At 44.9% G+C, this 14,070-nt stretch overlaps 1 protein-coding gene across 5 annotated transcripts in view; it reads right to left on the bottom strand.

Moving 5' to 3' along the window:
- Positions 1 to 253: 253 nt before the first annotated feature.
- SLMAP (sarcolemma associated protein) overlaps positions 254 to 14,070 on the bottom strand; it is a 266,543-nt gene continuing 252,726 nt past the window's right edge. For 4 of the 5 annotated variants that reach the window (XM_063940865.1, XM_063940862.1, XM_063940866.1 and 1 more), the window contains 2 exons: positions 13,379 to 13,513; positions 254 to 561 (listed from right to left, as the gene is read on the bottom strand). In XM_063940865.1, coding sequence (XP_063796935.1) covers positions 472 to 561; positions 13,379 to 13,513 — 225 coding nt within the window. In that variant the 3' untranslated portion in view covers positions 254 to 471. Of the gene's footprint in view, positions 562 to 2,466; positions 2,557 to 13,378; positions 13,514 to 14,070 lie in introns of all 5 variants that reach the window. The other variant, XM_063940863.1, reaches the window with a different exon arrangement.

Genomic DNA, 14,070 nt, shown 5'->3' with positions numbered 1-14,070 from the left:
TTACAAGTGTGGATAGCAGGCAAATTAAATCAGCCTCTCACTGCTACACTTGGATGTATATGTGTTTCTTATGGCAAAAAAGTATATATAGTCTCTTTCTTTTTTTTTTTACAATAAGATTCTAAAATAAAACGGCCATAAACCCAAAGCATCATAAATAATTTGGTACCAAGGGGCCCGCTTGAGACCCTAACAGTATTTCCAATACCACCAAAACTAGACTTGAAAATTACATGAACGGTTGCAAGCAAAGTTCTTTCCTATGGTAGAATAAAGTCATGTGTTTATTCCCCTGCTGGACAAATACATATATTACAGTTTAAAGCAATTTCCCTACTGCTGTTCTCTTTCAGAGATCTGTGGGTTTTTAAGAGGTAAAAAGGAAGAGTAAGGATCAGATTTGTTTTTCTTCTCCAAACACAAGCGGTGTCAGCTTCAACGGAGAACAGTACATGGCTTGAAAAAGCAGTCTTACGGCGTGCCTCTGCTGAGGCCGGGGTACAGCATTACCGCAGTCACGGCAACTAATGCTGCCATCACAGTCATCCAAGGCCACCGGCTCTGTGGAGAAAGAGACACACAAGAAGGTGTAATTAGGGCCCAGTAATGGAAGTTAGCTTGTTACGACTGTTCCTGGCTGTACAGGCATCATTAATGCTAATAATAAGGCCATTATGAACATATAGAATTGGGGAATATAGAAATACTGCCAGGCAGATTGCAATGGAGCTTACCCAGAAGCGAATACCCCCAAAAAGTCAGTGATTGTTAAATGGAAGATACGTTCGGTTAGAACTGAATCCGCTCATCACTAGTTAGAAGCCGTAAAATACTTCTACAATGAAGTTCCAAAATAATAATGGACCTTTAACACACTTGACTTCTTTTGTATTTATGTTAATAGGGGTAAGGATTAGCGTTATTAACAAGACAACATTTTTTAAGCATAGTTGAAACTGAAGGGAATGGCGCCTATACTTCTAACCGATATACATGTGGCCTGTGGGTATCAGGATGGGAAGATAGTAACTAGATTAGACAGTTAATAAATCAACACCAGATGGTCACCAGTCAACAGGGCGACAGTTAAATGTTGACATGGACTTAGGTTGACAGGGTCAAAAGGTCAACGCAAAAAGGTTGACCTAGAGTTAGGGCTAGAGTTAGGCACTAGGCGGAGGATAAGGGTTAGTCTGTAGAAGGGGACAGTTAGGGTTAGGCACTAGGCGGAGGATAAGGGTTAGGCACTAGGCAGAGGGTAAGGGTTAGTCTGTAGAAGGGGACGGTTAGGGTTAGGCACTAGGCGGAGGATAAGGGTTAGGCACTAGGCAGAGGGTAAGGGTTAGTCTGTAGAAGGGGACGGTTAGGGTTAGCCACTAGGAGGAGGATAAGGGTTAGTCTGTAGAAGGGGACGGTTAGGGTTAGGCACTAGGCGGAGGATAAGGGTTAGGCTGCAGAAGGGGACAGTTAGGTTTATGGTTGATCATTTGCATGTCGACTTTTTGACCCTGTCGACATAGGAGAATGTCATTACCCTGTTGACCTATTGACTGTCTATCTGGACACTACTTCTATAAGAAATAGAAAATGACATGTACAAAGTGTGAAGCTAATATGCTATATCCAAAACAGAAACTAAAGTTACATCACACCTGCACAGAAGAAAACATTCCTATAACATGTTATAGCCATACGTATTTAAAAATAATCTATCACTATGTAGAACATAAACAGGTTTGGGTCAACTAACAACTAGAAATGACTCTGCTACTGTACAAGCAGCTGTGTTAGTGCATCCTGTTTACTAAGGAGGTCAGTCTATAACAGTGTTATTGTGTGTGTATACAGATCTACTCCCTTGTATACATTTATTGCTACTGTACATCTCCAGGAATCCGGACACATCTCTTTACTGTGGAAACACACTAACTGCAAGCAAATGTTGCGGAGATGAAGCGTTGAGAAAGGCACCTGGCTCATTACAGTTGTATTTTCAAGCACAATTCAAAGGGCAAAATAATAGATTTCTGGATTGTCTACCAAGACTATCCTGTCCCCAAACAAGGGCAGAGCACAGACTCCCGATGTCACTACAGGCGATAGAAATGGTGCGGTCAGTGCTCTGCAGGCTTGCAGACATTAGTCCATTGGTCGTCATTCCTGGAAGAGGGAACCAACACACACAGAACGTAATGTATTTAGTTGAGCGAGCACTTGCACCCTTCTGAACGCTTCTCTTCCTGTTGTGCTGGACACTTGCAGACACTTAGACAATAATAGACAGTTACTGGAGGGAAGGTCAGTGTTTAGCACACATACAGTGACAGACAGATGTTAAATGATTAGTACAGTAGGTCCTGGTTACTCTTGCTGTGGACAGCTTGTCCTGTTATCTGATCATGCACTAGTGTTACAAGGATGGGACACGTAGGTGGATAGTGAAGGACAGACAAGAGCAGTGTGTACCTTTCTCTACCACAATAGGCCGTAACACCAATACAGGAAAGCCACGATTACGCCGAAGAATACGGCTGGGACGGGAAGTAACGCGGAAGGCTGAAGAAGGGAAGGGATATTAGAAATCACTCAGATGTTTTAAATTAGAATAAATCTAGAGAATGTGATTTTGTTGGTAATTGGACAACTGAGCAACGAACTGCCACCTGCAACTCACAAACAGAATTTCAGAACATCTAACACAATATATTTAATAAGTAACACAATGTATGTATGTATGTATGTATGTATGTATGTATGTATGTATGTATGTATGTTAAAGCTAAAACAAACTGGACTATTATTTTTTTTTTTTTTAAATACGTTAAATATTGTTATCTTAAGGTGCATACACATTTTCTGAGAAAATGAGCAATGTTGCTCATTTTCTCGGGCAGTGTGTATGCCGCCAGCGAGGATTGATGCACGGCCCCGCGGGTCGGCAATGATCATTGCTGTCGGCAGTGCATGCAGCCCAATCTGCACTGTTGTCCAGGAGCTGCATGCACGGATGGCAGCTGCGTGATGTCACTGAGCGATCATATCGCTCAGTGTGTACGGGCGGCAGCCAACCACTCGGCTCGGGAGGGGAACACTAGACGACGTCGCTCATAGAGCGGTGTCGTCTAGTGTGTATGGACCATGAGTCGACTAGGGGACAATTGAATAAATAAGAATTTACTTACCGATAATTCTATTTCTCGTAGTCCGTAGTGGATGCTGGGAACTCCGTAAGGACCATGGGGAATAGCGGCTCCGCAGGAGACTGGGCACAAAAGTAAAAGCTTTCTGACTAGCTGGTGTGCACTGGCTCCTCCCCCTATGACCCTCCTCCAAGCCTCAGTTAAGATACTGTGCCCGGACGAGCGTACATAATAAGGAAGGATCTTGAATCCCGGGTAAGACTCATACCAGCCACACCAATCACACCGTACAACTTGTGATCTGAACCCAGTTAACAGTATGATAAACGTAGGAGCCTCTGAAAAGATGGCTCACAACAATAAACAACCCGATTTTTGTAACAATAACTATATACAAGTATTGCAGACAATCCGCACTTGGGATGGGCGCCCAGCATCCACTACGGACTACGAGAAATAGAATTATCGGTAAGTAAATTCTTATTTTCTCTGACGTCCTAGTGGATGCTGGGAACTCCGTAAGGACCATGGGGATTATACCAAAGCTCCCAAACGGGCGGGAGAGTGCGGATGACTCTGCAGCACCGAATGAGAGAACTCCAGGTCCTCCTCAGCCAGGGTATCAAATTTGTAAAATTTAGCAAACGTGTTTGCCCCTGACCAAGTAGCTGCTCGGCAAAGTTGTAAAGCCGAGACCCCTCGGGCAGCCGCCCAAGATGAGCCCACTTTCCTTGTGGAATGGGCTTTTACAGATTTTGGCTGTGGCAGGCCTGCCACAGAATGTGCAAGCTGAATTGTACTACAAATCCAACGAGCAATCGTCTGCTTAGAAGCAGGAGCACCCAGCTTGTTGGGTGCATACAGTATAAACAGCGAGTCAGATTTTCTGACTCCAGCCGTCCTGGAAACATATATTTTCAGGGCCCTGACTACGTCCAGCAACTTGGAGTCCTCCAAGTCCCTAGTAGCCGCAGGCACCACAATAGGCTGGTTCATGTGAAACGCTGAAACCACCTTAGGGAGAAATTGAGGGCGAGTCCTCAGTTCTGCCCTGTCTGAATGAAAAATTAGGTAAGGGCTTTTATATGACAAAGCAGCCAATTCTGAGACACGCCTGGCTGAAGCCAGGGCTAACAGCATGACCACTTTCCATGTGAGATATTTCAATTCCACAGTGGTGAGTGGTTCAAACCAATGTGATTTTAGGAGACTCAACACTACATTGAGATCCCAAGGTGCCACTGGAGGCACAAAAGGAGGCTGTATATGAAGTACCCCTTTGACAAACGTCTGAACTTCAGGCACTGAAGCCAGTTCTTTTTGTAAGAAGATCGACAGGGCCGAAATTTGAACCTTAATGGACCCTAATTTTAGGCCCATAGATAGTCCTGTTTGCAGGAAATGCAGGAAACGACCCAGTTGAAATTCCTCTGTAGGGGCCTTCTTGGCCTCACACCACGCAACATATTTTCGCCAAATGCGGTGATAATGTTTTGCGGTTACATCCTTCCTGGCCTTGACCAGGGTAGGGATGACTTCATCTGGAATGCCTTTTTCCTTCAGGATCCGGCGTTCAACCTCCATGCCGTCAAACGCAGCCGCGATAAGTCTTGGAACAGACAAGGTCCCTGCTGGAGCAGGTCCTTCCTTAGAGGTAGAGGCCACGGGTCCTCTGTGAGCATCTCTTGAAGTTCCGGGTACCAAGTCCTTCTTGGCCAATCCGGAGCCACGAGTATAGTTCTTACTCCTCTCCGTCTTATAATTCTCAATACCTTGGGTATGAGAGGCAGAGGAGGGAACACATACACTGACTGGTACACCCACGGTGTTACCAGAGCGTCCACAGCTATTGCCTGAGGGTCCCTTGACCTGGCGCAATACCTGTCTAGTTTTTTGTTGAGGCGGGACGCCATCATGTCCACCTTTGGTTTTTCCCAACGGTTTACAATCATGTGGAAGACTTCTGGATGAAGTCCCCACTCTCCCGGGTGGAGGTCGTGTCTGCTGAGGAAGTCTGCTTCCCAGTATGCCACTCCCGGAATGAACACTGCTGACAGTGCTATCACATGATTTTCCGCCCAGCGAAGAATCCTTGCAGCTTCTGCCATTGCCCTCCTGCTTCTTGTGCCGCCCTGTCTGTTTACGTGGGTGACTGCCGTGATGTTGTCCGATTGGATCAATACCGACTGACCCTGAAGCAGAGGCCTTGCTTGGCTTAGGGCATTGTAAATTGCCCTTAGTTCCAGGATATTTATGTGAAGAGACGTTTCCATGCTTGACCACAAGCCCTGGAAATTTCTTCCCTGTGTGACTGTTTCCCAGCCTCTCAGGCTGGCATCCGTGGTCACCAGAATCCAGTCCTGAATGCCGAATCTGCGGCCCTCTAGAAGATGAGCACTCTGCAACCACCACAGGAGAGACACCCTTGTCCTTGGAGATAGGGTTATCCGCTGATGCATCTGAAGATGCGATCCGGACCATTTGTCCAGCAGATCCCACTGAAAAGTTCTTGCATGGAATATTCCGAATGGAATCGCTTCGTAAGAAGCCACCATCTTTCCCAGGACCCTTGTGCATTGATGCACTGACACTTGTCCTGGTTTCAGGAGGTTCCTGACTAGCTCGGATAACTCCCTGGCCTTCTCCTCCGGGAGAAACACCTTTTTCTGGACTGTGTCCAGAATCATCCCTAGGAACAGTAGACGTGTTGTTGGAATCAGCTGCGATTTTGGAATATTTAGAATCCACCCGTGCTGACGTAGCACCACCTGAGATAGTGCTACTCCGACCTCTAACTGTTCCCTGGATCTTGCCCTTATCAGGAGATCGTCCAAGTAAGGGATAATTAAGACGCCTTTTCTTCGAAGAAGAATCATCATTTCGGCCATTACCTTGGTAAAGACCCGTGGTGCCGTGGACAATCCAAACGGCAGCGTCTGAAACTGATAATGACAGTTCTGTACCACAAACCTGAGGTACCCTTGGTGAGAAGGGTAGATTGGGACATGGAGATAAGCATCTTTGATGTCCAGAGACACCATATAGTCCCCTTCTTCCAGGTTCGCCATCACTGCTCTGAGTGATTCCATCTTGAATTTGAACCTTTTTATGTAAGTGTTCAAGGATTTCAGATTTAAAATCGGTCTCACCGAGCCGTCCGGCTTCGGTACCACAAACAGCGTGGAATAATACCCCTTTCCCTGTTGTAGGAGGGGTACCTTGATTATCACCTGCTGGGAATACAGCTTGTGAATAACTTCCAATACTGCCTCCCTGTCGGAGGGAGACGTTGGTAGAGCAGACTTCAGGAACCGGCGAGGGGGAGACGTCTCGAATTCCAATTTGTACCCCTGTGATACTACCTGCAGGATCCAGAGGTCCACTTGCGAGTGAGCCCACTGCGCGTTGAAATTTTTGAGACGGGCCCCCACCGTGCCTGAGTCCGCTTGTAAAGCCCCAGCGTCATGCTGAAGACTTGGCAGAAGCGGGGGAGGGCTTCTGATCCTGGGAAGAGGCTGCCTGCTGCAGTCTTTTTCCCCTTCCTCTGCCCCGGGGCAGAAATGAGTGGCCTTTTGCCCGCTTGCCCTTATGGGGACGAAAGGACTGAGTTTGAAAAGACGGTGTCTTTTTCTGCTGAGAGGTGACCTGGGGTAAAAAGGTGGATTTCCCAGCCGTCGCCGTGGCCACCAGGTCTGACAGACCGACCCCAAATAACTCCTCCCCTTTATACGGCAAAACTTCCATATGCCGTTTGGAATCCGCATCACCTGACCACTGTCGTGTCCATAAACTTCTTCTGGCAGAAATGGACAACGCACTTACTCTTGATGCCAGGGTGCAAATATCCCTCTGTGCATCTCGCATATATAGTAATGCATCCTTTAAATGCTCTATAGTCAATATACTGTCCCTATCCAGGGTATCAATATTTTCAGTCAGGGAATCCGACCAAGCCACTCCAGCGCTGCACATCCAGGCTGAGGCGATTGCTGGTCGTAGTATAACACCAGTATGTGTGTATATACCTTTTAGGATATTTTCCAGCTTTCTATCAGCTGGTTCCTTGAGGGCGGCCGTATCAGGAGACGGTAACGCCACTTGTTTTGATAAGCGTGTGAGCGCCTTATCTACCCTAGGGGGTGTTTCCCAACGCGCCCTAACCTCTGGCGGGAAAGGGTATAATGCCAATAATTTATTAGAAATAAGCAGTTTTTTATCGGGGGAAACCCACGCTTTGTCACACACCTCATTTAATTCATCTGATTCAGGAAAAACTATGGGTAGTTTTTTCACACCCCACATAATACCCCTTTTTGTGGTACTTGTAGTATCAGAAATGTTCAAAGCCTCCTTCATTGCCGTGATCATGTAACGTGTGGCCCTACTGGACATTACGTTTGTCTCGTCACCGTCGACACTGGAGTCAGTATCCGTGTCTGGGTCTGTGTCGACCATCTGAGGTAACGGGCGCTTTAGAGCCCCTGACGGTGTTTGAGACGCCTGGACAGGCACTAACTGATTTGCCGGCTGTCTCATGTCGTCAACAGTTTTTTGCAAAGTGCTGACACTGTCACGTAATTCCTTCCATACTACCATCCAGTCAGGTGTCGACTCCCTAGGGGGTGACATCACTATTACAGGCAATTGCTCCGCCTCCACATCATTTTCCTCCTCATACATGTCGACACAATCGTACCGACACACAGCACACACACAGGGAATGCTCTGATAGAGGACAGGACCCCACGAGCCCTTTGGGGAGACAGAGGGAGAGTTTGCCAGCACACACCAGAGCGCTATATATATATGCAGGGATAACCTTATATAAGTGTTTCTCCCTTCTATAGCTGCTGTATATGTATTTTCTGCCAATTAGTGCCCCCCCTCTCTTGTTTTACCCTGATTCTGTAGCAGGACTGCAGGGGAGAGTCAGGGAGCCGTCCTTCCAGCGGAGCTGTGAGGGAAAATGGCGCTTGTGTGCTGAGGAGATAGGCTCCGCCCCCTTTTCGGCGGCCTTTTCTCCCGCTTTTTTTATTAGGAAAACTGGCAGGGGTTAAATGCATCCATATAGCCCAGGAGCTATATGTGATGCATTTCTTTAGCCATATAAGGTTTAAAACATGTTTTATTGCGTCTCAGGGCGCTCCCCCCCAGCGCCCTGCACCCTCAGTGACCGGAGTGTGAAGTGTGCTGAGAGTAATGGCGCACAGCTGCAGTGCTGTGCGCTACCTTATTGAAGACAGGAACGTCTTCTGCCGCCGATTTTTCCGGACCTCTTCGCTCTTCTGGCTCTGTAAGGGGGCCGGCGGCGCGGCTCCGGGACCCATCCAGGCTGAACCTGTGATCGTCCCTCTGGAGCTAATGTCCAGTAGCCAAGAAGCCCAATCCACTCTGCATGCAGGTGAGTTCGCTTCTTCTCCCCTTAGTCCCACGATGCAGTGAGCCTGTTGCCAGCAGGTCTCACTGAAAATAAAAAAAAAACCTATTTAAAACTTTTACTCTAAGCAGCTCTGGAGAGCTACCTAGCATGCACCCTTCTCGGCCGGGCACAAAAATCTAACTGAGGCTTGGAGGAGGGTCATAGGGGGAGGAGCCAGTGCACACCAGCTAGTCAGAAAGCTTTTACTTTTGTGCCCAGTCTCCTGCGGAGCCGCTATTCCCCATGGTCCTTACGGAGTTCCCAGCATCCACTAGGACGTCAGAGAAATAAGGAATAAAGGTGCTGGATTGAATTAGGAACTTAAATTTTTTTTTTTTTTTACCGAAGTCCAAACTGCTTTCCTCTATATTCCTGCAGCGTAAGACCTCAGTTATTTGACAACTAAAGCCCCAGTAGGAAGATAATTCAATGTTGTGCTGGAGGAGCTGACAAACCAATATTCCTGAATAATCAAACAAGCAACAGATCAGAGCATGAAGGGAGGGCGTGCAGTCGACCTTCACAAAATCTAAGGTCAAAGGGAAGGGTTATGGTAAAGAAGCACCTTGGAATTCAGTATGTATCCTCAATCCACAATTCTTTTCACCCAAATGTCCGAGATTGAAGAGATCCACAGTTCTCTAAATCTAAAATGACAGGACCTTATTGCAGGCTACACTGCGTGGGCAAGGTACCCATCATGCAGACTATGTAACTGTGGGCTTAGTGGCTTCGCAGAGCAAAACCAGGATAGGTCTGACTCTTGGAACGCTGGCAGGCAGAGAGGAACGTCAACCTCCTGAAGTCTGACTGATCAATCTCTACAATTCAGGACCAAAACAAACTACCTCTAGTGACCTCTTGAACTTTACAAGGCACGCCTGGCTCCATCAGATGCAGCAGTATCACTAGCGAAGATGAAGGTTGGATCTAATATGGCATCATGAGTATGTGCTAGTAAAGGTAATAATTCGGGCACATATCTTCCAGCCTGAGCTGCTCTGACCAGGTCAACATGGCCTGTTTTCTCAGTGACACCCCAACAGCCACATACTGTACATAGCACTAAGAATCTATTCACATTTCTTGTCTAATTTATTTTGCAATGAGGCTACAATTAAATAGAGACTGTAGTCATTCTGGCTACTCATTTTATACGGCATCACTTTAGGAAGGGGTTCTCAATTATCATGGCCATCCAAAGGCAATGGATAGTAGGGTAAACTTCTGCAGGAGATTTTACAATTTTCAACAGGCTTTGTCCACACCTCCACAAAAGACTATACTAGTGTTAGGACTCATTATTTTTCTAAAGAAATTGAGAATTTGGGCTTCGGCGGAAATGGGATCTTCCAAAGAGTGTGATGAACAGCTCTTATTAAATCCTCTATTCCTGGTCTTTTAATGGAATCATCAAAATCAGAATAATCAAGTACTTGTCCATTCTCCAGAGAGAATCCGTCCCTGCAAGCTTGGACCAGAGCACAACTGTGGCACTGCCCTGGTATCACACACACGAGTTAAAAAACTTTTTGAAGGAAAAGGAAGCCCTTGATAAATGCTGTACTGAACTAGGCAAAGACTGGGTCCATTTGAACAGCATGGGATGGTTGAGTGTGAGCTCCTGCTCCTCCACCTTTTATGGGTATTGGTGGCAATTAACTTAACCGTTACTATTGTTAAAGCATACAAGTGAGGTGTTCACTATAAACAGCCCAACAGTATATGCTACTTGCCCTGTTACAGGGGCAGACTGGAGTGCCGTCTGTTTGTCATGGTGACTGGACAGCTTACTGTGTACAAGGTCACTAACTGCAGCGATAGGGATTGTGCTCCCAACCAGGCAGCAGACAGAAGCAGGGACCGAGGGCTAGTATGCTGACCATACGTATAAGAATGAAAATAAAAACTTAGACTAAACAGCTGCTTCTGGCGACATTACCATAAAGTGCACTGCTCCAGGGGTGCTTAGAAAAATGTAAGTTCTTCCCAGCTGTGTGGATATAGAGGAGGAGGAGGAGAGTTTGGGCCTTTAGTAATTTGTCTGAACTTTATCCAGCACCTCCATGCCCTATTGACCTACTGTGTCCCAATGGATGTAGGAGTAACATAAAATACTTATTAAGGAGAAGTGAGCTGTTTCACTATTCCTCGGTTGTCAGCAAACACCATAAGCCAACTACCAGAATCCCCCTTTTGAATTGTGGAGACCCGGACACTGGCTCCAGTAACACACAATCCATGACCTTCATTATATGGAATCATGCAAAAAAAGGTTTGCACTATTCTAACATTTTTAAACCCCATCCCACGAGACCTGAGACTAAGTGCTGGCACCTTCCTGAGTTTAGCATTTAGTGGGTACCCTCTGCTGGCCAGCATCTGTAGTGATCTCTGAGTGGAGTAAGGAAGAATGTGAGGCAAGATTAGAAAGAACAACCAATCCCCACATTGGAACAGCACTGTATTGATCCAATCAGAAGCTGCTAATTATTTCTATATGTGCACTAGAGCTCAGAAATCATTATGGAGCCTGCTATCAGATGTCCCTACTTGAACCATCTTGGAATCAAATTTTTACTTTCTATGTATGTGGGGTAAAAAACTGATCACACATAGATCATGATGCGACCATACGTAATAGACATGGATTTTATTTAACTGGTTCTCCTTAAACAATTAAATTTGAACTAAATTGTCCTTGTGGTTATTACCCTACTGTATAGAAAAATTACCGCAAGTACCAATCCCACGTGGAAGACAGATATAATAGGGTAAGACAGGTGTGCGCTAATGCTCACACCTTACGTACTTATGACAGATCGGTGTGGCTAGTCACTGTGATACAATCTGTTACTTTGTCGTTTTAAAGTCATCTCGTATATTGTGTTAGATGTTTGTGGTTGATTGACTATAAATTCACAGAATCACGGTTAGTGAGATCTCAAATGATTTTAACTGTAATCTATGATCATGGTTAATCTTCGGGACCAACCACACAGTACAACACAAATGGTGCCTCATACCATGTTTTATACCAAACCCCTACAAAGCCAGTTACCACTGGTGTAACTATACTGAGCGCAGGGTGTTTGGGGCACCCACTGAATTTACTTACCTAAACATCAGAATACACACACAGTATCCTCTATACCACAAACAAATAAGATATTGTTGTAAGTAAGCTTCATATGCAGCCAATTGCCAGATATCAGGTTTGTTAGTGTCTGAGTAGTTCCCTATAAGGCTCTTCAATACTGCAATATGCATTCAAATAAAACCTAAATGTACATTACATATATAAAACATTTTTTTTCCAGTTTTTAAATGTGTAGTTTATTTGCCTTTTTCGTGGGGAAGGGGTAAGAGCAACAACCAAGGATTGGTTCTGGCACCACCCATTCTCTTATAATACAACCATAACGACGCCCACTGGGGAAGGCAGGATGGTCAGATACAGGCCATATTCCAGAACTGCTGGGATACGATCAGGTGTAACAGCATTGGGGAGGGATCTGTATTATTGTGAGAGCCTCACTCCCAGACTTGTTTAGGTGCTGTAGCTGTGCATTGTGAGGTTTATGTTAGAGTGAGTATATTCTGTACAGTGATCTCTATAACCAGGTGCATCGGAACATGTGACTTCCCATGCATTGCACACCAAGGCCAGAACATTTTATGTTACGTGCACATCACAAACTTATACAATCCAAACATCCTAAAGTACGGTAACCTCATTATCTTGCTGTAAAGCCAATAACAAGATAGATCCTGCTGTAAAACAGGGCCGTCACTGTGCATTATAGTAGCAAGCAATAATGTGCAAGAGTTTTTCTTGCAGTGTATTTTTGAATGGAAATGCAGTGTATTTTTGAATGGAAATGCAGTGTATTTTTGAATGGAAATGGTAATTGCCTACTAACAAGTTATCAAAGTAACCATAAAACTGCTAATGAAAGAACAATGGTGATTAACGCATTGGAAAAAAAATGAGCAAAGTAAAAAATTTTCTATATGGATACATTTTTCCTAAAACAAAAACAAACGAACACTGAGATAAACTTTGGTACAAGAGGTTATTCAGAGAACATAAAAGAGCTATGTCCTCTGGGACACTAACCATTACAACATTCCTGAACAGAGTTTCATAATAAGCTCTGATGCGATAAAATAAAAACTGGGTTTTTGTATTTATGTTAAGTCCTTTTATCATAGTCCATTAGGGGAAACCGGAACAATGCTGTAAAAAGGTGTTGGATGGAACTCAAAAACTTTAAGAAAAAAGTTGACTGAAGACCAATCAAGTCAGGAAGACTTTGGTTATTTCACTAACAATGCCCTAGCAGGTGAATGAATACATTTTGAGAAGGAGCAGATAACAAATCAACATTCTCAAATAGGCGTAACATGTCAAACAAGTGACCAAACTACTTAACTACCTGCAGCAGCAATGAGGTAAAGTACCTTGATCTAGGGGCACTTACAAATAAAAATAGGTCTTCTAGGCTGAGGGACTATAGAGCAAAGGAGCTGGGTTTTTTTTTTGTTTTTTTTAAACATTCCCAAGATCTATCCAGCACCTCAATCCCTCATTGTTCCAAAGCCCCCCTAACGAATGTATGAGTAATATTTATCATTAATAAAATTAATGTCACGTTTCCTGCTTGATACACGAGACCACAATAACTGCAACATGACAGCAAGCATATGCTCCAGCACACTGCAAACTACGACAAATAAGAGCAGCCGCATGTGTAGAAGCGCAGGTGGATGGTGACGGGGCACAGGGTGCATGTCTTACCGGCGGTGGGAAACTTACATTAGTGCCCTTCTCCTGCAGCAGTGTTAGCTTGTCTTTACATTGCTTGAGCTCTTCAACAATCGTTTGCTTTTCTTGTTCCGTTTTGTCAAACGTCGCTTTTAGCTCAGATAACTTAATTTGAGTGTTTTCAAACTACAAAAGATAAAAACCAAAAAGAAACAAAACAAAACAAAATGAAATACTCAGTAAATATCCATCGCAGGAAGCAGATATTTCTTTTTATTGGGAGATACCTTTTAAACTGATTTTCTCACATACACAAAAGTTCATAATGACCATAGAATTAGGTAACCTATTTATTATGCTGGGATAAGGGAGCCTACTATGCCTAACAATAAGATGACTAGAGCAGGCCTGGCCAACCTGTGGCTCTCCAGCTGTTGGGAAAAAATAAGATTTTAAACCTACCGGTAAATCTTTTTCTCCTAGTCCGTAGAGGATGCTGGGAACTCCGTAAGGACCATGGGGTATAGACGGGCTCCGCAGGAGACATGGGCACTCTAAGACTTTAGATGGGTGTGAACTAGCTCCTCCCTCTATGCCCCTCCTCCAGACCTCAGTTATAGAACTGTGCCCAGAGGAGACGGACAGTACGAGGAAAGGATTTTTGTTAATCTAAAGGCAAGATACACACCGGCCCGCACCATACACACCGCACAACATGGTACATACTAAACCAGTTAACAGCA

The sequence above is a fragment of the Pseudophryne corroboree genome, chromosome 9, assembly GCF_028390025.1.
Source record: "Pseudophryne corroboree isolate aPseCor3 chromosome 9, aPseCor3.hap2, whole genome shotgun sequence".
In the NCBI taxonomy this organism is placed as follows: domain Eukaryota; kingdom Metazoa; phylum Chordata; class Amphibia; order Anura; family Myobatrachidae; genus Pseudophryne; species Pseudophryne corroboree.
This window is presented reverse-complemented; position numbering and strand designations above follow the sequence as displayed.